Source organism: Ochlerotatus camptorhynchus, unplaced genomic scaffold (assembly GCF_037179485.1).
Source record: "Ochlerotatus camptorhynchus isolate MF236.1 unplaced genomic scaffold, CSIRO-AGI_Acam_v1.1 ptg000140l, whole genome shotgun sequence".
Lineage (NCBI taxonomy): Eukaryota > Metazoa > Arthropoda > Insecta > Diptera > Culicidae > Ochlerotatus > Ochlerotatus camptorhynchus.
The window spans coordinates 1878592-1904691 of NW_027040630.1; the positions used below are offsets into that span (position 1 = coordinate 1878592).

General features: G+C 39.9%; 2 protein-coding genes across 6 annotated transcripts in view; one reads left to right on the forward strand and one right to left on the reverse strand.

The window, feature by feature from the left end:
• Nucleotides 1-26100, reverse strand: part of Pde9 (phosphodiesterase 9) — a 398535-nt gene that overhangs the window by 225807 nt on the left and 146628 nt on the right. For 3 of the 4 annotated variants that reach the window (XM_065221203.1, XM_065221201.1, XM_065221204.1), the window contains exon 3: nucleotides 19048-19093. The exons of the other annotated variant lie outside the window; for it this stretch is intronic. The gene's annotated coding sequence lies outside the window, so the exon portion shown is untranslated. The remainder of the gene's footprint in view (nucleotides 1-19047; nucleotides 19094-26100) is intronic. 4 annotated transcript variants of the gene reach the window in all.
• Nucleotides 3613-12913, forward strand: LOC135700635 (uncharacterized). Of its 2 annotated transcripts, none has more exons than XM_065221198.1 (2): nucleotides 3613-4147; nucleotides 8936-12913. In XM_065221198.1, exons 1-2 carry the CDS (start codon nucleotides 4051-4053, stop codon nucleotides 9445-9447), a joined length of 609 nt encoding a protein of 202 aa, XP_065077270.1. In that variant the 5' UTR covers nucleotides 3613-4050; the 3' UTR covers nucleotides 9448-12913. The 2 variants fall into 2 exon arrangements, with proteins under 2 accessions (XP_065077270.1, XP_065077269.1); XM_065221197.1 differs by lacking the exon at nucleotides 8936-12913 and adding an exon at nucleotides 4478-6256 and having other exon boundaries at nucleotides 3619-4147.

Here is a 26100-nt window from a genome sequence, read left to right on the forward strand (position 1 = left end):
ACCAATGTTTAGGGAAGTCCTGTTGAAGCTCAAGGAAGTCCTGCCATTTCAATTATCGGATGTTGGTTTATTTTCACAATATACTTCTCTGACGTTTGTGAATTGCACAAGTATTCGCCCAAAACTTTGGATAAATTCAAAGATTTTCTTGTACTAATACTTATAATTTAACCAAATTTCTGCACAAATTCTTGTACAAAGTTGTAGAGAAAATAATTTCTTTCTGGAACCAAACATTATTTACATTTATTTATTTCAAACAGAAGTTTAAAATAAACTTAAAAAACCCTTCCGAAATTGTCTTTGTCCGATATTTTAATTTAAAAAAATGCTTTCGAAAATGCCAACTTTTGGAATGCTCAATACTATGCACACTTGAAAACTGACAAAAATCGTAAAATAAGAACTTTTAGAAAAAAACTTTGAACTGTTTCTGTGAATGCATTTTTTGTATTTTTCCACAAAGAAGAAAATTTATTGATGAGCGTTTTAGTAGAACAATTGTATACCATGTTACGCTGTTTTTCCTATTAATTCTACCACTATTGTATCACTTTCACTTTCTCTAATTCACTAATTAAATAATTCACTTTCAATTTCACTAATTCACTTTCACATTCACTAATTCACTTTCACTAATTCATTTTCACTTTCACTAATTCACTTTCACTTTCACTAATTAACTTTCACTATTTACGTTCTAAGCACTGAAGAAGTTTACAAGTTGTAAACGAAATACGTGTGTGTTACAGTTTTTTTTTTTTAATAAGTGACAGTGAAAGTGAATTATTGAAAATGAAAGTGATACAATAGTAGTGGAATTATAAAGAAAAACAACGTAGCAAGGTACACAAAAATCATTTAAAGTGTCTCAAAAATTGTTTTCTGAGTATAAATTACATGAAAACATTTTGTAACAAAAAGCTCAAAATTTTACCATTTTTTTTTTTTTGTTTTGCGATTTTTGTCAATTTTTAAGTGTCCATAGTTTTAAACACACCTAATGTTGGCATTTTTCGTGAACTTTTTTAAAAATCTGTGAAAGCGTTTTGAGATACTGAAGGCTTAAAAAAAAATAAATGCTTATGTTTTTTTACGTAAGACTATGTCTGTGATTTCCATATGGGGAAACACTTTGTGAAAACCGAAAATGGAACATGTAACAGAATTATGAAAGATTTTGACCGTTAATACCTCAACTACCCCTGAACAAATTTCAATAATTTGATCACCAATCGATCAGATATATTTCTACGCATCTGTTACATTTAAGACTTCATAATTTTTCAAAATGTCACTACTGAAAATTGCACGAATGTGCATCTGTTGCTTTGATCATTAAAATTATTACCGATTGTCTGCGAAAAGCGATTTCCCTAACACAGATTTCGAAGTTGAATTCCTTCCGGTCTCACCACACGGTGTTTATTCAAACACCGCGTGGTGAGCGGTGGTGTTCTCCAGTTCACAACGAAAGCCTCCCCGCAAGCAGCTAGCTACCAAGGCTGGCCCCAACCGCTGATCGGATTCAGTTCCAATCACCGTGTGTGGTGGTGTCCGCTCGTCGGCATCAGCTGCAGCAGCAGCAGTGCTTTCGGCGCGTAGAGTTGAACATTGTTCTCCAGTACACAACGAAAGGTTTCCCGCAAGCAGTGAGCTGCAGCCCACATGAGCATCCATAGAAGGAGGAAGAAGCCACACCGCTATTGATCGAAATCAGTAGCTCTTCGTGAGTCGCTGTGGGCCATCTATGCCAAGCGCGTCACCCACATTCCAAACAACATACAGCTCATCAGCCTTATCTGTGTTTAACATCCTAATAGCTCAGCATTACTCAACCATCACGACAAAACGGTCCTTTTCAGGACCACCATCAATTTGTAAAAGAGTAGTTTTTGGACATTTGCCAAGGTCATCAATCGGATGTCAGCTCCCTTATCAAGATAGAGCTGTAATTAGGGTGTAACAACTTTTGTAAGCAATGAGTTCTTTCGAAGATGTCTTGAAAGTCAAGGCTCACCCACACAAATCAACATCACCAACAGGCAGGGTAAGATCCGTCGGTGATGTTGGTTTTCGTGGACATGCCTTGAATTCCCAAAAATCACCGAGAGAAGTCATTGTTTACAAAAGCTGTTAGGCCTAATTCCAGTTCTATGTAGATATGTTTAAGTCTAAAATACCATGTACTTTAAGGCAACATTGGGGGTGCAATTTCAAAAATCAAAGTCGGTCGCGGCATGAAAGTGGTCTGATTTTGATCCAGAGATGATGGATTTTAATTCTTAATACGCCAATCGATAGGAATTTTTTCGACCAATTGATATTAAGACTTTATCTTTTTTCAAAATGTCATTATTGAAAATTGGACGAATGTGCAACTGTTGCTATGATAATTGAAGTAATCACCAATTTCCTGCGAAAAGCGATTTCCCTAGCACAGATTTCAAAGTTGGATTACTTCCGGTTTCTCCAAACGGTGTTTATTCAATCACCGCGTGGTGAGTGGTGGTGTTCTCCAGTTCACAACGAAAGGCTGCTTGCAAGCAGTGAACTGCTGCCCTCGCTGCAAATAAAATCGAAACGTTTTACAAAATGATGTATCTTGGAGTTAATATACTCTTTGCAATGTTGTTAAACCATTGAAAATGTCACTTCCTTATGCTAAAAGGTTATGATTTTTTTTTTATTTAATGCGTTTATTTTTCCAGGCTCATTTGCCGTAGCTTTGCCGTTCCGAAACTCATTGTATAGACTACAATTACTTAAAACTAACGTTAGTAAAGCAGGCCAATTACTCGCGGCTATCTCGAGGTTAGGAGTGACAAATTGTAACAAATGGATGGCAAGGTAAGGATTGAGAGCACAAGGTTTGGAGAGCAATGTGCTCTTGATCTCGAACTAAGCGACAAACTGATGAAAAAAAAACAAACATGGGGGTACACCTATGGGCAGCTTACAATTTGGGGGAACACAAGATGACACTAACTACTAAATCCTCAGATCTATCCGTTTTAAAATACATAAATTAAATTGCAATAGTCGAGATCTCGGCTCGCCAAGATGTCTCTAACGGGCCGCATAGGTTGTTTTCCTCGGGCCCTGAGGGATGCGGATAACTCGGATCTAGCAACACAATGGAGGGTGGATGAGGCACCAATACTTTAATTTTCTTGTGAGGACCAGAGTATGGATGCAAAACTCACAAATTTAAATCGAATTAAAATATGTTTACGCGTTTTTCAAATCTTTTCTTTTATAATCTCCTAAAAAGGCCGATGGAATTCAAGTATTTTTTCCTGTATAGGAAATATTTGGAATTCAATAAATTCGCTGAGACTTAGGCACTTATATGCAAAACGGATACTACCAGCAGATGCCCAAAGAATAATCGAGAGCTACAATCTCCAAATATTCTCAGTTTCAAAACTACCACAGTGGAAACCTTCATTTGAATTTCTGAAGGTTAAACATGCATCGGTTGGTTTTGATCCTACCATTTTCAGTGTCTTCTAATTCTAAAAAAAAAAACAAATATATATCCTCCAATGATTCACCCTTAAACTTTTCCAATTTAAATATTTAAATCCTACCAATCCCAAACTTATGCAAACCTACCTTGAAAACAACCCCCATCCACACCGGGCCCCAACATCTTTGACCAACAGTCAGCCGTCCATGCCTAATTGAAAAATTCCGCGATCACAGTTCGAAATTTACGACCGCGCTCCAATGACAATCAACATTTCGCCGCTTTTCGATTTATCCAAAGTGCATTTTCCACGCCGCACCGAACTGCGCTTCTACGGAGCGCTACTTAAGCATCGCCAACCGGATCCACCCGTGTCAGTGCGGCAGCAAGTGTGTTCTTGGCCAGCGTTCAATTTTTGCCCAATCGCAATTTTTCTCACCTCCAAATTGAATCCAGCTCAGTGAACGTGTCTGCGAGTGTGTGCATAGTGTGTGAATAATACGCTCAACTACAGCAACTGTCGTGAAAATTCCGTCTCCAAAGCTCCAGTCAACCGACAAATCCACCTGGACCGGAAAATGTCACTTTGGACGTCGTCACTGCCGTCGTTGTTCATGGTGCTGGTGCTGACGATCGTCGTGATGCAGTCGGGATGCAACGCTGCCACTGCTGCCGGTGCGGAAAATTGAATTTTCATTTGATTGGTGATGAGTGGTGGCACGTGTGCTTGTGTGTTGATACTGTGTTGAGTTTTGGACGAAGTGTGCATTTGACGTGGTTTCTTGAGGGCCAAGGGGGGGCGGCAGGACTTGGTGGAGAAGTTTTCGGGTTACAATTTTAATTGCGTGGGCTTTGGGTGCTTTTATACTAAGAGAAGAAGAGCGAACATTTGCAGAAACATTGCCCATTTCAATTGTAACGAAACGCAGTTCGATCACAAAAAGCACCAACTATTCCTCAATACTGCATCAGTCAGCGTAAATTTACACTAAAATTTTCTTCCAGCTAAACAACGCCCACCCCGACCGGCATCCCCCAAGATCAACTCTGTCAAAGAGATGAGAATAACGGTAGCCCAGATCACTCACCGGCTGCAAAAAGTAGAGAAGAGTCTGGCTCCTCTGAAAACCTCCCAAACGGACCTGGACCGCAAGTTCAATTCATACTCGGCCCGCACGGCTCATCATGAGTGGCAAACAGCGAATCAACAACAAGCCATCGCCAACCGTATCCGCCAGGATGCAAAACAACTAAAATTCCAGGTTCGTGAAATCGGTCAAGCCGTCAGAAGCCAGTTCGGACCGAGGATTGACATGCTTCAGAGTCCATCGTTGCGGCGGTTTGCCCGAGATGCTCCCACCCAGACCCAACTTGCCCAAAGTGCCAAAATCTACAAACGAATCCTGGAGTTGCTGCAGAACATGATCGAATGCCCGGTCCATATCCTACAGTTTCTGGGAGAGGATGCCTCCGAAAGTGAAGACGATGACATGCCATTCGAAAACAGTGAACCAGTGTATGGAGAAGAACCGGATGCTGTCTACGGTTATCAGTACTACAACTGATAGTTGAGGTTTACCGCACACGAATCGCGGATCATGACAAAACAAAAAACAATTACCCTAATCGACCCCAGCATTCCAAACAGGCATACGAACTACAATAAACTGTTACATATTTCTAGGAATCGTTCGCGTACGTATTTGTGCATGACAGCCATATTGCATTCGTTGGCTGCTGTTACGGGACCGTGGGGGCAGATTTAAGTTGTAATGCTGTGTTTGGGCCCTTGCTCAAACTCAACTCAAATTTCCAAGCTACATTGAAAACCTGAATTTATCCACCTATGGTGAGATCTGACCCTTCTTACGAAATGATTTCATGTGCCGTATGATTGGTTTTGGCCCTTTAAACTACCCAGGATGCACCCGATACATATCCAAATGTATCCAATGTGGTCTTGGGTACTTAATATAACGACCAGTGCACTTGATTTTGAGTTCTCATGAGATATGAGTGGTTGCATGATGGGTTTTGGTCCAAGTCAGAAACTTGTCTTTTCCTATGGGGTTCCCGGAATATGTCCCAATGTGACCAATGTAGCCCTGGGTACTTAATATAACGACCATTGCACTTGTTTTTGAATTCTCGTGTGTTTTGAGGTGTCACATGATGGGTTTTGGTCCAAGTCAGATACTGGCCACTTCCCCTGTGGTTCCCGGAACATGTGTGGATGCGTCCAATGCGGTCCTGGGTACTTAATATTACGACCATTACATTTGTTTTTGAATTCTCATGTGATATGAGGCGTCACATGATGGGTTTTGGCCCAAGTCAGATACTGGCTACTTCCCTTGGGGTTCCCGGAACATGTGCGGATGTGTCCAATGCGGTCCTGGGTACTTAATATAACGACCATTACATTTGTTTTCGAATTCTCATGTGTTTTGAGGTGTCGCATGATGGGTTTTGGTCCAAGTCTGAAACTGGCCACTTCCCCTGGGGTTCCCGGAACATGTCCAGATATGTCCAATGTGGTCCTGGGTACTTTATATAACGACCATTGCATTTGGTTTTGAATTTTCGTGTGTTTTGAGGTGTCACATGATGGGTTTTGGTCCAAGCCTGAAACTGGCCACTTCCCCTGGGGTTCCCAGAACATGTGCGGAAGTGTCTAATGCGGTCCTGGGTACTTAATATAACGACCATTGCATTTGGTTTTGAATTTTCGTGTGTTTTGAGGTGTCACATGATGGGTTTTGGTCCAAGTCTGAAACTGGCCACTTCTGAGGCATCGCATGAAGGGTTTTGGTCCAAGTCTGAAACTGGCCACTTTCCCTGGGGTTCCCGGAACATGTGTGGAAGTGTCCAATGTAGTCCTGTGTACTTAATATAACGACCATTGCACTTGTTTTTGAATTCTCGTGTGTTTTGAGGTGTCGCATGATGGATTTTGGTCCAAGTCAGAAAGTGGCCACCTCCCCTGGGGTTTCCGGATCATATCCAGATGTGTCCAATGTGGTCCTGGGTACTTAATATAACGACCATTACATTTGTTTTCGAATTCTCGTGTGTTTTGAGGTGTCGCATGATGGGTTTTGGTCCAAGTCAGATACTGGCCACTTCCCCTGGGGTTCCCGGAACATGTCCGGAAGTGTCCAATGTGGTCTTGTGTACTTAATGTAACGGCCATTGCACTTGTTTTTGAATTCTCATGTGATATGTGGTGTCGCATGATGGGTTTCGGTCCAGCATGTGATCTTAAAATCAGCCTTAAGATTGGGATCCTAATTTACATTTCATAGAATGAGATCTAGAAAAAGAAAATTAAGACAATATGTATGAAAGTGTCCAAGTCCCAAAAATTTTATTTTTACCTGTTTTAAATCTGCAAAGTCTTGATAAAATTAAAATTCAAGATTATGTAATGTTTTAAATATTCCTTCACAAGCTGAGGTCTTGCCAAATTCTGAAAGTTATATGTTCTTAGAAATACTAAGTTAAATCTTTCACTTTTCAAAATTCGGCCTAATAACCTATTCGGCCTAATAGCTAACAGCCTAATAACCAATCTGGTCTTGAGACGTGTGGCCTAATGGCTCTACATCGTCTATGGAAGCTGCTGTACCTGTGTAAAATATCACTCCAACCGTCAATTCACATTCAAATTTTGAACACTGTCTACCAGTTTAGCATTTCCAGGTCAAATATTTAAAAATAACTTAAATCGACCTTCTCCGATTTGCATAAAACTTTGCATAATTGTTTGACATGCTCAATTATTTGCATTTGAGCTGAAATTCGGCCATTTTGGATCTCAGAAAAAAAGAACTTGAAAATGGCATATTTTTCAACAAATCATATCTCGAAAATGTCACTTCCAATCTAGATGACATCTGAGACAAATATGTTAGAAAAATAATTCCTTTAAGGAATGATATTAACGGAAAAAATTCCAGTGATTTTGAGATAATAATCAAAAAACTGTTTTAAACAGAAAGAACACAAAATTACCGCTTATTTTTTTTTAAATATTACACACCGAAAAGCTAATCAAATTTACTATCCTTTGCAAAAATTTCAAGCGGGGCACTAAACAATTTACAAAAATCATAAAACAACAAGTTTTGGTGAAACTTCTAAACTATTATTGTGGGGTGCAATTTAAAAAAAAACCAAAATCGACCGTGTTACGAAGAGTTGTCAGATTTTGACCACCTATAACTCTGTCAATAGTGGATGGATTTTAAGTCTAAACAAGCGAATCGATTGGAAATTTTTCTACCAATATGATATAATGAACAGTTTATCAATTTTCAATAGGTCACTTTTGAAAATTACCCAAATGTCCAACTGTTCCACTGGTGATCAAAATTAAAAAAAGCGTTTTCCCTAACACAGTCGCCGAATATTGATACCGAACACGTAATCCTACGTCAAATCTACGGTCGTATCTTGGGTCTTGGGTACAACCTCTTACTTTTTTTTTATCAAAAAATGATTTTTTAGTGCATTTATTTAATTGTACAGGCTCAATCAAATCAACTTCACAGAGCCAAGTTATCATTAGCGTTATACATACTTAATCTAAATTTCTAATCTAGAATTACATGAATTGAACCGAATACTTGTGGGCGTCTCGAGGTTTTTTTTAACCTAGTTCGTTTATTTTGAAGGCTCAATCGCGTTAACTTTACGGAGCCGATAGTTCATTATTCTTTGTTTGTAACAAAATTCACTTAATTCTATGTCTAGTAGGAGTTGGGCCGAATACTCGCGGCTTACTCGAGGTTAGAGAGGTACATTGTCGAAGGATAGGATCAGGGGAGGAGCTTGGGGGCAAGGTTTCGTTGTCTACTCAGAGCATTGTCGCCAGTATGAGCCATCTCGAGGTTAGTGGCGATAAAAGAATAATATTGATAGTTTAAAAAAATGTTTTCTCAGCTGATTTTCACAAAAAAAAATGTTTAACCAAACAAATTTAAACAAAAAATCTTAAAGTTGTTGTTTGGCACAGGACGTCTTGGGCTGGTTATGGTTTTGACAAATTCTCCTGAACTTGTTCAAACGCGAAGGTTGACGAATACACACATCAAGCCAAGAAGATGACGAAGCTGATTGAGCGAGTATCTGATTTTCTAGAATTATCAGAGCCGACCAAAACTTCGCCTTTCGCGTTTGCTTCCAAAATCAAAATTGCAACACAAACTAGCTAGTTTAATACCTTCCCAACAAACATTGAATGTTTAATAAGAGCTTATTCAGGCAAAAATAAGTTTTTCATCTGAAAAATTGCTTATTCAGCTGTTAATCAAATCAAATTGTTTGTTGGGTTCTCAATTGGACACTGTGAAAAACACCTAATTCCACATTCATTAAATTAAAAAAAAAATATACATATAGTCTAGATTCACCCCAAGTGGTTATGAAGTTTAATTCGAGTTGATGTATCCCTCCTTCCAGTTCAACGCGCATCCCCGTCCCCGAGCCTGAGATGTACCTCCACCAAAGAGCTGAAAGACATCGTTGACACCATCACCAGTGGACTCCACCGTCTAGAGGAATCGATACGCAACCTCACCAAGCCCTTATCAGTGCTGCAAGGCCAGTATCGATCATACTCGGCGCGCACGGCCCGTCATGGTTGGCAATCAGTTCAGCAACAATGCGTCACCACCGAGTTCCTTCGTCGGGATGCTCAAAAGCTACGATCCCAGATCCGTGGTTTCGACCAAGTCGTGAGAAATCAGTTCAAACCGAAACTTGTCATGCTTCAGAGTCCATTGTTGCGTCTATTGGCCCGAGATGCCCCCACCCAGACCCAACTTGCTCAAAGTGCCAAAATCTACAAACGGATCCTGGAGTTGCTGCAGAATATGATCGAATGCCCGGTGAACATACTGCAGTTTCTGGGAGAGGATTCCACCGAAGGTGAAGACGATGACACGCCATCCGAACCTGTGTACTACCGATAATAGTTGACATTTCCACGCTCATGAATTTCGGCTCAAGAATCAACACTTGCTCAACTTGACCTCGACTTTCCAGCAGACAAAAATCAATAAACCGAGTCATATTCCCAACGTTCTGTGTGTGTTGTGTTTGTACATGACTGCCATATTGCCTCTTCTGCTGCTGCCGTAGCCGTATGGCCAAAACCTTGTTATAAATAATTCAATTTGTACTGTTTTCAGGATCCTTCCAAGGAGGGCGAGAACAAGCGAAAAGCAACCACACCGACCCAGTCCGACAGCCAGTTTCGCCTTGCATTTCGGATGCTTATCCCTCGTCAGCGGCAGGATCTTTGAGTGGAATTTGCAAATTTCACCACTCCCAGCAATAAAGAGGTTTCCCGTTGCTTCGCCACACGGGTTCACACTTTAAGAATCGGAGTGTGTGACACTTTGCAAACCGATTGAAGACTCATAGCCGTTTAAACTCTGGTTCCGTTCGGTCGTTCGTGCTGAATAATTCAACAGGCTGTCGATCAGACTGTCGTACATTGTGGGGGGGGAAAAGAAAACGGAAAATATCGGTTTTTGTTACGAGCTTCGGTCGGTGTCCTGCACGCGTGACATGGGTGTTGTCTGTGTTTAAAAATTTAGAGCAAATTTTGGCTAAATTCTAAATTCAATTTTCGGCAAGCCGAACTGAAAATGGTGGAAAGCTCGATAAATATCTTAGCAAGAGTCGTAAAAATGGACTCGAAAAAAAGTCCCAAACCAAATCTGACATTTAGTGGGTTCGGTAGTCTCAACGATCAAATGGTCGTGGGTTTATTCTGAGAGCTTTCCAAGAAACTTTTATGCGATTTTCAAGTCAAGGGTTCCAAAGGCCTTCCTCTTTCCTTTCAATAGAAACTGTTTGGTTACGGTGGCAATTAAAACAAGTGCTTCACTTGTAAATTTGATAAGCGCTAGATGAACTCTTGCCGCAAGAGGAAAATCCTCTATCAGGATTCCTGATGAGACATTGTGTAGAAGCCAAATATGGATCCCGAAGAATCCCTACCAGGATTAACTGGTTAAGACTAGGGTTCTGATGCATGGTCAATATCGGTGTCGTTGCACAAAGGGGTGCACCTTTGGAGGGTGCTCTCACTCTGCGAAGCGTATAATTAGCGGAACCTATAATTAAGAATATATTTTATTCATACGCTCCATGTTTGGCTCGTTGACTAAATGGATGTGAAATATTGTTGAACATTATTAAACATCAATTTCAATTTCCGTTTATATTCCTGCTAGTCAATTCCAATGCATCTATTCGACTGGAATGTATGAAGATTTGATTTGATTTGTTATTGCATAGCACTCACGCTTCCCATGCCACCCATGCCACCGCTTTGATCTGATTATCGTCACACAGAGTTGTCATTTATGGGGGCTTGTCTTCCGCTCCATCAACCTTGCAAAACGATTTCGATTCATCGAACAAATGAATAAATTCCAAAGAACGCCTGGATTGCATGCATCGACTTTGTCTGCCTGCCAGCTCATTCACAATACCAATACCGATTCCTGCACCAGCTCGGTATTGTCGTTGCGTTTGAAACCGATTTCTCCCAGATGAAAGCGACCCGATTAATTTCCATACATAGGAGCAAAATTGTATTGAATTTCTTTCTTCTTTCCAGCAGAACCCGACGTCGACAAAGATCACACATTTCTTTTTCTCGGGATTTAGAGAAACGATTGAAAATAGAATTGACCGTTGAGCTGGAAGCGAGATTCCAGCTCACATTCATCGTTTCAATAAATTTGCCCAAAGTGCTTCGGGGGCACGGGTTTCTTCCTTGAATTGGTGTGCAGAACACATTTTCCTCCTTGGCGGTTCCGTTTGATTGTATTGACAATCCTGAAAACGGATTTTCTTGCGGTTTCGTACGAACTGAAACCCCCAATTCGGTTCGACTGCCAGAGCTGAAAGTCAATTTGGGATGGGAGTATTCAGTGGACCCCTCCGGGTAATGATTAAAATTTAGCAAAACGGTCCAATCTGTGCAGATCCGCGGAAACCTTTTTTTCCCCAGTATTGGAAAATCCGATCCATCATGGCTCAATTAGTGCGCTTCGATTCCGCTGAAAAGTGCCGACACTAGGGAATGGGGGCGATGACGATGGTGTTAGCTACCTATTTACAATCGCTTCCGACCTTCCATCGTCCCGAATGTAGATCTGCGTGAAGCTCCAATCGCAATTCCGATGGCACAGTACACAAGTTTCCCGGGGCAACCGGGAACCCCCCGCATAAGCTTCTTAATAAATATTGGACCTTTACGGAATAATGGGCTGGCGCTCTATCTCTTCGTATCTTGCCGGAGGAAAATGAAAAATAGTACCCGCCACCCGTAGGCGAGTATCGATTCGGAAAAGAAGGAAATTATTATCGATTACCCTCTGGTTGGGTGGCAGGCAGCAATTGCATTCTTGTATACACATTCACTTGTGTGGGAATGGAGAGATGAAAATTGACGAGGAATCCCGTTCATTGTTACTGAGGGCCATTCTTCTCCACACAGCCTCTTGTGAAGAAGAAGAATGATTGATTGTGTACGTTGATTTATGCTTTCGATGGACTCAGTTGGAATTGTAGTTTGCAAACGGATGTGGATCGGATTCAGTTTTTCGGAATTTTGGACGGAATATTTTTTGACGTAGGCAACATATTTGGTGAGCAATTTCAAACAAACCTAATTCTACCGCGTTACGAAAAGTGATCAGGTTTTGACAAATTACACACATGACCAACTGTTGCAATGGTGATATAAATTTTCACCGGTTTCCTGCCAAAAATCGCTTTCCCTAACACAGATTTCAAAATCGAATTCCATCCGATCTCGCCGGACGGTGTTTACTCAATCACCGTGTGTGGTGGTGTCCGGTCAATCATCATCAGCAGCAGCAGTAGAACATTGTTCTACAGTACACAGCGAAAGGCTGCCCGCAAGCAGCGAGCTGCAGCCCACATGAGCGTCCATTTACTGGAGAAGGAGGAAGAAGCCGCACCGCTACTGATCGGATTCAGTTGCTTGTCGTGAGCCGTTGTGGGCCATCTATGCCAAGCGCGTCATCCTCGTTCCAAACAACATACAGCTCGCCAGCCTCATCTGTGTAGAACACCCTTATAGACCAGCATTACTCAACCATCACGACAAAGCGGTTCTTTTTAGTTGTTGTTTAAGAGTTGCTGCAAGCTACAAGCTTTGGGGGTAAGCTCTTACATAATGTACCCAGCAACCAAAGGTTTGAGGTCAAATGCGTAACAGTATTGACGAGGTACATACAAATGTAATCGCAATGACCGAATACCACATGACCTTGTCAATTAACCAGAAACACTTCGAATAAAGGTAATGTTTTCTCCAGGAGCCTAAAAAAAATCAAAAAAAATCTCGAATTTACATGATTGATCGTCAATATCTCGCGAATGGAAAATTTTAGCAAGCAATTCCTCCAATCCATTTTTGCTTTATTTATTTATGAATAAACCAAAAATACCGTGCTTTTTGTGCAAAATGCGTTATTTTGGCATCAGAAAACGAGGCGTTTCCGTGATGGGAAAAAGTGGTTTCTCTAACACAGTCGCCGAATATTGATACCGAGCACATAACCCTTCGTCAAATTATGGTCGTGTTTCGGATGCAATCTCTTCCCTTTTTTTTTTTTTGTTCAAAAACAAAAGCTTACGAAAAATTCAAACCTTTGAAGTGGACGCTGTCAAACTGACAAAAATCATAGAACAAGAAGTTATGGTAAAATTTTGACCAAAAAGCTGGTATGCTTTTGTGTTTGTGTTTTCTCAGAAAATGATTTCTATTCTGAGTATAAATTGCAGGAAAAAATGTTTTAACAAAATGTTCAAAAATTTGATCAGAAGTTCATGTTCTACGATTTTTGTCAATTTTTGAGTGTCCATAATTTTAAACATTCCAAAAGTTAGCATTTTTCATTGGTTTTTTTTTTTAAATTTCAAAAATCGGATAAGGGCATTTTGAGATACTCAAGTTTTTCACATTTATTTGTAATTTTTACTTGAAATAAATAAAAATAATTTTTGTATGTTTTCCCAGGAAAAAAAATTTCCTCTACAAATTTATTTCACACGTCATTTCGATTAGGATGCCGTTTCCGTGCTACAGTCTTTTGAAAAATTTCAAAGACGCAATTTTGGAAAATTTTCAACATCCAAAACGGCCGAATTTTAGCAGACATAAGAACCATTGCCCACAGCAAACAATTAGTTAATTCAACCTTTAATTCATTTGACCTTAAGTTCATTCGACCTTTTGTTCATTCAATCTTTAGTTCATTCGTCCTTTTGTTTATTCGACCTTTTGTTCCTTCTACCTTTAGTTTTTTCGACCTTTAGTTCATTCAACCTTAAATTCATTCGACCTTTAATTCATTCAACCTTTTGTTCATTCAACCTTTTGTTCATTTGGTCTTTTTATCATTTAACCTTTTGTTCATTCGATCTTCTGTTCTTTCGACCTTTTGTTCATTCAATATTTAGTTCATTCGACCTTTTGTTCATTTGGCCTTTTTATCATCGATCCTACGTTACTTTACGAAGAAAACTCAAAATGTGTTTTTCTAGGCTTGCTGATTTGCGCTATAGGATGGACTTGCAAAACATTGAATGAACAAAGGGTCGAATGAAATTTAAAGAGGCAAAAATTCCAATGAACAAAAAAGGTCGCTTGAACAAAAGGTTGAATGAACAAAATATCGAAGGAACAAAAGGTCTAATGAACAGAAGATCGAATGAACAGAAGATCGAATGATAAAAAGACCAAATGAACACGGGGTCGAAAGAACTAAAGGTTGAATGCACTAAAGGTCGAATGAATTAAAGGTTGAATGAACTAAAGGTTGAATGAACTAAAGATCGAATTAACTAAATGTTTGAGGAACTAATTGTTTGTTGTGGGCAATGGTTCTCATGTCTGCTAAAATTCGGCCGTTTTGAATCTTGAAAATATTCCAAAATGGCGTCTTTGAAATTTTTTATAAGACTCTAGCACGGAAACGGCATTTTGATCGAAATGTCATGTGAGACAAATTTATAGAGGAATATTTTTTCGGGAGAAAAAATTAAAAGCATTATTTATTTCAAGTAAAAAAAGTCGAAGGAACAAAAAATAGAATGAACAAATGGTCACATGAACACAAACTCGAATGAACAAAAGTTTGAAACAACTAAAGATCAAATGAACAAAACCTCGAATGAACTAAAGATTGAATGAACAGAAGATTAAATGAACAAAAGGTTAAATGATAAAAAGACCAAATGAACAAAAGGGCGAATGAACTAAATGTCGAATGAATTAAAGGTTGAATGAACTAAAGGTCGAAAAAACTAAAAGTCCAATGATCTAAAGATCGAATAAATTAAAGGTCAAATGAACAAAATATCGAAGGAACAAAAGGTTTAATGTACTAAAGGTTGAATGAACTAAAGTTCGAATAAACTTTTGTTTGAATGAACTAAAGGTCGAAGGAACAAAAGGTCGAATGAACAGAAGATCGAATGAAAAAAATATTAAATGATAAAATGACCAAATGAACACAAGGTCGAATGAACTAAAGGTTGAATAAATTACAGGTCGAATGAACTAAAGGTCAAGTGAACTAAAAGTCGAATGATCTAACGATCGCATGCACTAAAGGTTGAATGAACTAAAAGTCGAATGAACGAAAGGTCAAATGACAAAAACTCGAACGAACAAAAGTTTGAAACAACTAAAGATCAAATGAACAAAAGGTCGAATTAACTAAAGATTTAATGAACTAAACGTCCAATGAACTAAAGATCGAATAAATTAAAGGTCGAATGAACTTATGGTCGAATTAACTAAAGGTCGAAGGAACAAAAGGTCGAAGGAACAAAAGGTCGAAGGAACAAAAGGTCGAAGGAACAAAAGGTCGAAGGAACAAAAGGTCGAAGGAACAAAAGGTCGAAGGAACAAAAGGTCGAATGAACTAAAGGTTGAATGAACTAAAGTTCGAATGAATCAATGTTCGAATAAATTAAAGGTCAAATGAACAAAATATCGAAGGAACAAAAGTTTCAATGTACTAAAGGTTGAATGAACTAAAGTTCGAATAAACTTAAGTTTGAATGAACTAATGGTCGAAGGAACAAGCGGTCGAATGAACAGAAGATCGAATGAAAAAAAGATTAAATGATAAAATGACCAAATGAACACAAGGTCGAATGAACTAAAGGTTGAATAAATTAAAGGTCGAATGAACTAAAGGTCAAGTGAACTAAAAGTCGAATGATCTAACGATCGCATGAACTAAATGTTGAATGAACTAAAAGTCGAATGAAAAAAAAGGTCAAATGAACTAAAACTCGAATGAACAAAAGTTTGAAACAGCTAAAGATCAAATGAACAAAAGGTTGAATGAACTAAAGATTGAATGAACTAAACGTCCAATGAACTAAAGGTCGAATGAATCAAAGGTCGAATAAATTAAAGGTCGAATGAACTAAAGGTTGAATGAACAAAAGGTCGAATTAACTTTAGGTCGAAGGAACAAAAGGTCGAATGAAATAAAGGTTGAATGAAATAAAGGTCGAATTAACTTAAAATCGAATGAATTAAAGGTTGAATGAACTAAAGGTTAAATGAACTAAAGTTTGAATGAACTAAAGTTTGATAAACTATAGGTCGAAGGAACAAAAGGTCGAATGAACAGAAGATCAAATGAACAAAAGATTAAATGATAAAAAGATCAAATGAACATAAGGTCGAATGAACTAAAGGTTGAATGCACTAAAAGGGAAATGAACTAAAGGTCGAATGAATTAAATGTTGAATGAACTAAAGGTTGAATGAACTACAGATCGAATGAATTGAAAGTCGAAAGAACATAAGATAGAATTAACAAAAGGTCAAATGAACAAAAACTCGAATGAACAAAAGTTTGAAACAACTAAAGGTCAAATTAACTAAAGGTCGAATGAACAAGAACTTAATATTGACAAAACGTGGAATGAGGAGTAGGTCGAATGAAATTTAAAGGGATAAAAAATGTAATGGAATATAGATCGAAATGGACAAAAGGTCGAATGTTCAGTTTTTTCATCTATCAAAGAACTACTCATAAAGAAAACGTTTACTTCCGATAATTGACTTTCAAGCATGTCCAGTTGGAGTGATTGTTTTTGGATCTGCCAAAAAACGGCTCGAGGTAAAAAGAAGGAGACAATTCCAAAGGTGATAAATAACTTTCTAACATTTCAGTTCGATTACTCAAAGAGTTTGATTTGCTTGATTTACTCAGCATATTGCAATTCCCAACTTTATCCATTTTTTTATTGATCCTCTAAAAGTGATTAAACTTTTTTACCTTTTTGAGCTTTCGTCTTTTAAGGCCTTTTGATCATTCTATCGATTGCACATTCCATGTCCAATCGACCTTTTGTTCATTCGGACATTTATCCCAACAAATTTAATTTGACTTTTGTCCATTTGACCATTTGATCATTCGACCTTTTGTCCATTCAAAGGCTTTTTGTTTATTTGACCTTCTGTTCCTTCGATCTTTTGTTCATTGGACTTTCCACCCCTATACATTTAATTCAATCTTTTTTTTTCATTTTGGCCTTATGTCCATTCGATCTTTTGTCCAATTGACCTTTTGTCTGTTGGACCTTTTATCCATCCGACGTTTTGCTGGCTGAAAATCTCTTTAATAAAGTAAACTAACCCAACCTTACTTTTGAACTTGTGCCCATTCAACGTTTTGTCCATTTAGACTTTTTGTTTATTTGACCATTCATCCTTTTGTTCATTGGACTTTTTTTCTCTATAAATTTCGTTCGACCCTTTTTCCATTTGACCTTCTGTTCATTCGATCTTTTGCCCACTCGACGTTTTGCTGCTTGAAAGTATCTTTAATAAAGTAACCTAACCTCCGACCTACTGTCTATTCGACCATTTGTCCTTTGAGCATTTGCCCTTCGACCTTTTGTCCATCGACTATTTTTCCTACAACGTTCCTACAACGGTAGAGAAACAATCAGAGTCGGAGAAGAGGAGTTCCAGGCCAAAGGATTTTAACTCTCACAATGCCATGAAATTTCGCTTAACTGTTCCCTAGGGGCAATGAACCAAGTTTGTATTGGATTTTTTTTTGCTAAGTGTCTAAGCGGCGTATTCGATATTTTTCAATAAATCATAGCAAGAAAACGGCACATCAAATTAAAATTACGGCTTCGGCATGACAGACTATTTTCGGCAACCCAAACTGAAACACTATTTTCACTGGATTTTCTTACGAAAACACTTCGCTGAATGCATGCAAACGATTCTTTATGCTTTCATCTTCAATTTGATTATATTTTTACCACTGAGAAAAAGCAATCTAGCAGGGTTTTCAAATTGTAGCTGATTTCGAGTTGCCGATAATAGAACAGCAGATTTACATGCAGTTCAAATGGAACGGTTACCGAAGAAAAACTGGTTGCCGACAATACTCGCACTCACTAGAGAAGATTGGAGCTTTGTAAAAGCGTTTCAAAACAGTTTTTGACAATTCTTTCGACTGAAATTGTTAGAGCAGCTGGCAGCAAAAGATTGTAAACAAACCAATACTGCATATGTGTGCGTTCCATAGAGAAAAAGCCTATAGAAAGAAGCTGTTTCAAACACATCGTCGGTACATGAGTGAGTCGGCGATCATCTCTTTTTGCCAGTGGTGGCGGGTTGGAATACCCCTTACCATCCCTCTACAACGGGGGAGTTTGGTAAAGAGAGATGATCAAACCGATTTGTACCTTCCTAAAGTTGTCCTTGCTCGCTTTCTACTCTCTATATACAATTTTCACACTGCCGTTCTCTAACGGAACTATCAACCCTATACTTTCATCTCCTCATCTATCATATAAACATTACCACTTTAGTCTGTTGTTTGAAATGAGTATCTTCAACTAAAACTGATTTTATTATTCTAGAAAATAGCAACGCATGTTCTTCGGTTGTAGCTGAGATGATTCAAAACTGCATGACTGAAGGAACATCGTTTGTACCTCATAGTGTTCCCATTGTGTAGCACATTTTCTGAAATAATGTCGTGATTTGCTAGAGATTCCAAATGTCAGAAACATGAAATCATCTCAGTTCCGAAATGTCCGAAGAACATGTGTCATTATTAAAAAATAAATAAAAAAGTTAGTTTGAGAATTAATTTGAGCTCCACCCTAATTTGGAGCAAAAAATTTTTTTACCGAACACACACACACACACACACATATCTTAATCACAAGGCAAAAGCACTAGCACTTACAATTTACAAGCAAAATTTTATTCTAACTTATCGGAACATAACACCCGAAAAAAAATTAATGAGAGACTTGAGCAGCAGTTAAGCCGGGAACCCTAAAATATAATAAAACTGAACCGTCTTATCGTTTGGTCACCTTTCGTGAAAAGGTATCCATTTCAATAACAGAAACGTGCTCATCAATCTACCGCACATGGGTTTTATTATGAAAGCATCTCCACATTTCAATGGAGCCGCATCATGCTTTACGTGGAAATCATTAGCATTCGTATTACTTACCTCCTCCTGGCGCTTTGATCGGTTTCCACGTGAACGATTTGTTATCCTGCAATTGGAGAAAGAACAGAAAATACCATCGTAAGCACCACTTGAAAAGCTTGAACAGAATCAACAGGTCAGTGTGGAATAAGCGGAGGAAAAAGCCTAGTTCCACAAATTCACAATACAGACGTTTTTCGCTGAACAATTAACCTAATTATCCCCGGGTTTCATGGATCGGCTACTTCCAACCAACCGGCCGGCAATTTTCATACTTGTTTGGCAGAGGGAAAAGTTCGGATAAAACATCTGTTTCCACCCTCCGGTTCTCTTGCCGTTTCCCAAATTGCTCATTGTTATCGCCAGTAAGGTTGTTCTCCAAATGAAGCAAATTGCAAAAATTCTTCCGAAAATTCCCCAACACCCAATACCGAGAAAGAATGGAGGAGGAATGTTTCAAAAAATTTAATTTTCACTGACGACAACAAGAGCCGAACAATTCCCGACGAGATCGAAACAAGAAGAAGGAATGCGAAAATCGATTTGATAACTAAATTCCACCGAATCTGAAATCTGATTCTCAAATTGGACGAAGGTGGCGGAAGGCGTTGGCTCTCGAATGAAAATGGATTCGGACCAAAAACCATCCACCATGGAGTGGGGGAAAACTGCAAGCCCGCAAATAATTGTTCAAACATTGCTGGAGCTGAATCGATCGATTGGAATGTTTTTATCGTCCCCTCTTGCTTTCGCTTCGATTCGGACTCAACAGCTCCGACTCAAAACTCCGACCGTGTATGTGAAAGTAGGATGCATAGTGTTCCCTACCCGGGTCAGCCCGGGAAACCATTTCCGGAAAATTTACCAAAAATCACGTTTCCCGATTCCGGCTAATCTGTTTCAAATTACCGGGAAAGAATTTTTGTAGGATTTTTGGTTGATGTCATAAGAAATTTTCCAGAGCAGTCTAGAAAGTTCTGAAGATCTTCTAAGGAAAAGATTTCAAGAAAAAATCGAAACAGTTTTCCAAGGGAAGCCAGAAGAAATTTCCTGGGGAGGCCAGAACAAACTTCCGGGGAAATCAGAATTTTTCATGCGAAGCCAAAAAGACTTATTTGGGAAGTTGGAAGAAGTTTCTTAGTTTTAATAAATTTGATGAAGAAATTGGATGAATTTTCCAGCGTAGAAGTCAGAAGGACTTCTGGAAATCAGATGAAAATTTCTAGGAAAGTTGGAAGATTCTTGGAGATTCGGAACTATCGTTAAGGTCATACCCAAGTAACATTTCTGGTTCTATGAGGGTTCTTTAGACCATGATTTTGACTTTTGGAATGCTTTAAAACCTCGATAAAACAAACAGTTTTAATTGGGACAGAATCTCCCCAGAGAGCTCGTATAAAAAATCCAGAAGAAGTCGGATGAAAAATTGGTGACATCATTGGCAAAATTTGGCGATGGTAGCAAAAATATTAAAACTATGCGGTCAAACTAATCTACAATCTATAGATCGTTCTACAGAAGTTAAAACAATCATTCTGTTGAATAACTGTCATGAATTCAACTATTCTGGTATCTGATCGAAAATATTCCCCAAATCCCGGAAATGCCCGGGAACAGCTATTTTCCATTTCCCGGGAAGCCAAAAATGTCCGGAAAATGGAAACACTAGATACGGGCGGTGGTGGTCGTGGTCAAGTCAAGCCAAACCACCAGGTGATTTTCGCCTCGCCGTGCGGTTCTCTCTGCTGCATCCAGCTCAGACCGAATGGCTGCCGGACACGATGAGACAATGGAATGGCCAACAGAGCCACGGAAGAGGAAAATATTGATTAAAATGTCGGAATGTGTTTAACCTAGATAGAGAATTTGTTTTCTGCTCAGGTGACGTTGCTCACGGTGGAGCAGCAGGAGATGGTCAGGTTGAACTTTATCCAAAGTATGAGTACACATTTGGTGAAATAATGCCATCGGTTGAGAGACAGCCGAGTATTGAAGCTGCCCAAGAGTTGTATTTTTGGGATGAAATACAGAAAATAGAGGAAATGGCTCTAATGTGGGCCTATGGGCCCATCGCTAGAAATTTGCTATTTATCAATTTTACCTAGATGAACGCGTGAATTTATGTATGGACCCAAATTAGGGGCATTTAGGCCGACATTACATCCATTTCCCCTACTGTTTTTAAAAAAGTTACATTTTCCAGTTATTTGACAGTCGAATTTCCATTCGTCAATCAAAGACGTGAGTTCCAATGATTAATATCGTCTAGATGAAAAAGATAGCAAAGGCACGTATCGTGAATCAAGGACGAAGCCAGGATTCAATATAGGGAGGGGGGCTACAAGTTAGTCATTTTACCGGAATTGGAACGTCTTTCAAGCTGAATAAGTCTTTTGTATTGGGCTAAGCAAATGTCGATTAGCGTTTTATCGAAGACAACATATTTAGAAGAATGGCAACTTTTTCATTTTCTTGTACGGCCGCTATGAGGCAGATACAATCGCGTCATCTGCCGCTCAAAGGCTAATGCTTCGAACGAATTTGATTGCAAATATTACATTCTCAGAAGAAAGGTTTGTGTATTTGCTCATTTTTCTATGCGTTGCTTCCACCTTCGCTCAAGTGCAGCGCAACTGTATCTGTCGCTTGGAATCTGGAAAAGTTCCCAGTCTTCTTAATTTGATGTCTTCGGTTTTATCCTGTCTTTTCTTGGAATGATTGAGCGACATACATTTAAATTAAGCGTAAAACCAAATGTAATTGAGCAAAATTTCTCTATATGCAAACTACCTTGATAGCTCGTGTGAATCTTCACAGATTTTTTTTTTTGAAAGTTCTCATATAGTTATCTTCAAAATCAGATCTTTTAAAATTAAATTAAAAATTAAATTTGAGAATCGTGCTGAGATTCACGTGAAATTTTCTTTACAACCGATCAGAAATTCTATGCAGGACACTCCTATCAAAATGAAATTCATTTGAAGATTTCCATAAAAATGTTATTATTCTTCCATAAAAAATACGAATTTATTATTTTCAAATTCATGCCAACTCGAGAATTGGGTTGGAAGACTTCAATAAAGGTAAAGGTTTTGTCCACTTAAGCAACTTTGCATACTGATTTTCTTTAAAAAAAAATCAAGTCCGCCATTGGAAGAGGGTAAAATTTGTTTTTAATTTAAAATATTACTTAATACAAAAAAAAAACATAACTTAAGGATAGGACCTAAAAAAATCAAGAAAATAAAAGAAGCATTGGTGGAAAATTGTAAGAGCTTTAATAAGAAAATCTAGAAAATAAAAATATCATCCCTAGGTTCAAAAAAAAAATTTAAAATGTTTATACTTTTCACACTTGCTCTATTTTTTTAATCGGAATTTATAATTGGGTTTTCTCAAATAATAATAAAAAAATTATCCAAACATTTTTTTCACATCGACAAATCGTTCATCCGTCCCAAGTTCGGTAATTTCACAGGAAAAAAGTTATTCAACAATTTTAATAGTAATTGACAATTTTCACCCCAACGAAACCCTACTCCCAAGCTCCTCCCCTTTTCCTATATTTCGACAATGTTCCCATTGTTTTAATCTTTCAACAATGTACCCCTCTAGCCTCGGGTAAGCCGCGAGTATTCGGCCCAACTCCTACTAGACATAGAATTAAGTGAATTTTGGCACAAACAAAGAACAATAAATTATCGGCTCCGCTAAGCTAACGCGATTGAGCCTTACAAATTAACGAACTATTTACAAAAAGAAAAAAATACCGCAACTGGAGTATGGGGTTGACAACATATTCTCTGATTTCGAAGATTTGGGGGTGTTGGTTTTCTCTACTTAAGCAATTTTGCATATTGCAGAACCAGAGAAAACTTCTACTTTGACGTAGTGCACCCCAAAATGGTGAGGACCACAGGGGAAAGAGCGTCCAACATAGCTCTGATCTTCACAAGCTCCTACCTCACGCTTCCACGTATCGGATGATGACAGCCAGTATATGCCTATATATGTGCTGGTAGCGGGGTGTGGGCAATGTCACCACAATTAACCCATATCGTGCTGATAGCAAGGCTGAGGAGGTGCGAATCGTCGAGCGTCTGTCCACCAGGAGGTGCGGCTCGAACAGCGTCTGTCTGGGATCCAGCGGCTGAAAAAGAAATGCTGTATTGTGTGTCAGCTAAATCCAAGATGGCAGCCCCATCTACACAATAACCCGAGCGTCTGTCCACCAGGTGCGGCTCAAACAGCGCCTGTCTGGCATCCAGCGGCTGAAACAAGAAATGTTGAATCGTGTCAACTAAACCTAAGATGGCAGCCCCATCAACACGATGTAGGTATCGCGACCCTGGTACGGTAGCATACTGAATTATAAAAGTACTCAGAAAAATGAAGTAAGAAGAAGAAGAAAAACGAACGGAACTTTCGGCAACTGACCCAACGGCAACGAAATAAGTACAATCAAAGGAAACTCGGTTCTTGGAATGTCAGAACGTTATATGACCGTGAACTGCAAAAGGTGAATGTGGGTGTGGCTGCTATTCAAGAAGAACGCTGGCTTAGATCTGGAGAACGTGAATTCAGGGCGGTAGATCCTATCGCCAACACATCGTTCAAATACCATATCTACTACAGCGGTGGCGATAGAGCAGAACACGGAGTTGGTTTCGTAGTGATTGGAAAAAAGATGAAGATGCGGTGGAAACCGGTTAGCGAGCGCATCTACGTTTTGAGGATTCGTGGCAAATTCTTCAATTACAGCCTGATCAACATCTACGCACCGACTAACGATAAATTCGATGACGTGAAGGACGCGTTTTATGAAAGCCTGCATAAAACCTATGATAAGTGCCCTAAACACGACGTGAAGATTGTCATCGGAGATGCAAATGCGCAGGTCGGAAGAGAGGAATTCTTTCGCCCAATCATTGGAACAGAGAGCCTTCACTCTGCAACGAATGATAATGGCCTGAAGCTGATAAACTTCGCTGCTGCTCGTGATATGGCCATCAGTAGCACCCACTTTGCACGCAAGGATATCCGAAAGCACACCTGGAGACACCCTAATGGCGAAACTTGCTCCCAGATCGACCACGTATTGGTGGATGGTCGGCATTTCTCGGATGTCGTAGATGTCAGGACCTTCAGGGCGCGTCTATCGACCGTTACGAGTTCGAGAAACCGGAGATCGATGCGTTTCAACATCCAGCGTTTGACAGTAGATGGTGCTGCTGCAGAGTACCACCAGAAGCTGAATGAGCGGATAGCGGAAATCAACGTGAACAAACCCATCGCAGGAAAAAAAAGGCAGTACGAGGAACGCGTTATTGCTGAGGCGCAAGAAAGTATGGAGCAGAATGATATGCGAAGGTTTTACGCAACTGTCAATGGCGTGAGGAGTAAGACAGCGCCGTCTCCCGCCATGTGCTATGACCGTGAAGGTAATCTGCTGACAGATAAAACGATGGTGGCTGCCAGGTGGAAGGAGTACTTCGAGACGTTGCTGAACGGAGAGAACGAGAGAGCATCTACAAACAGAACACACATCGACGACGATGGTCAAGCTGTGGAACCACCAACGCTAGAAAAGGTGAAAACAGGCGATACGAGAGCTGAAAAACAGTAAGGCTGCGGGGAAGGACGAGCTCCCGGCTGAACTTCTCAAACACGGAAGTGAGCAGCTGCACCAGATGATCCACCGTATACTGATCAAGATATGGGAGGAGGAAGAATTTCCCGCTAGTTGGTTGGATGGTCTCGTTTGTCCCCTCTACAAAAAGGGACACAGACTGGAATGCGCCAATTACAGAGGAATCACGCTTCTGAATTCGGCGTTCCAAATATTATCACGTGTTCTGTTCAACAGATTGAGACTGCTTCAGGAATCCTTCGTCGGCGAATACCAGGCTGGTTTGCGTGAGGGTCGATCAACGACGGATCAAATGTTTATCCTGCGTCAAACCCTTGAGAAGTTCCGGGAATACAACTTGCAGACTCACCATCTGTTCATAGATTTCAAGGCAGCGTACGATTCAGTAAAGAGATACGAGCTATGGCAGATGATGCAAGAAAACGGTTTTCCTACGAAACTAATTAGGCTGATTCGTGCAACGCTGGATTCCAGACCGTAGATGGGTTGAAGCAGGGAGATGCTCTTTCGAACTTGCTATTCAGCATCGCCCTCGAAGGAGCGATTAGGAGAGCTGGCGTGCAGAGAAACGGTACCATCATCACAAAGTCGCACATGCTCCTTGGTTTTGCGGACGACATCGACATCATCGGAATCGACCGTAGAGCAGTGGAAGAGGCGTTCGCGCCTTTTAAGAGGGAGACAGCGAGGATTGGTCTCACGATAAATTCTACCAAAACGAAGTACATGGTCGCCGGTAGAAAGCGTGGGAGCAATAGTGGTGTTGGTAGTGAAGTGGTGCTAGATGGCGAAACATTTGAAGTTGTGGACGAATTTGTTTATCTTGGTACTTTAGTGACGTGCGATAATGATGTTACCCGCGAAGTGAAAAGGCGTATTGCCGTAAAGCCGCGAACAGGGCTTTCTGCGGGTTGCGTAGCCAGCTGAAGTCTCGCAGCTTGCGTACGAAAACGAAATTCGCGCTGTACAAGACGTTGATTCGGCCGGTAGCCCTTTATGGCCACGAATCGTGGGCATCGAAAGAGGCCGATCGGAGAGCTTTAGGTGTCTTCGAGCGTAAAGTGCTGCGAACAATACTCGGCGGTAAACTGGAAAATGGCATCTGGCGGCGTCGCATGAATCACGAGTTGTACCAAGTATATAACGGCATGGATATTGTGAAGCTTATAAAACACGGCAGGCTACACTGGACTGGGCTTGTGGCACGAATGCCGGTAGAGCGTCAAGCGAAGTCAATATTCAGCAGGGAACCCGGAAGAGGACGTCGGCTTCGGGGTTGTGCAGTTGAGGAGGACATTAGGTCCTTGAACGTCCAAGGCGACTGGAAGCGATTGGCTCAGGACCGAGACCAATGGAGACGGTTACCTCGTTCGGCGCAGATTTGAATTCAACGAGTCGTCGCCCATCAGGTACTCAGGTAGGTA

What these genes read in the sequence shown, in the direction of transcription:
- LOC135700635 (XM_065221197.1), top strand. Translation starts at nt 4,051, where the DNA reads ATGTCACTTTGGACGTCGTCACTGCCGTCGTTGTTCATGGTGCTGGTG. An exon ending in CAACGCTGCCACTGCTGCCG is followed by an intron (nt 4,148 to 4,477) that starts GTGCGGAAAATT and finishes ATTTTCTTCCAG; the next exon opens with CTAAACAACGCCCACCCCGA.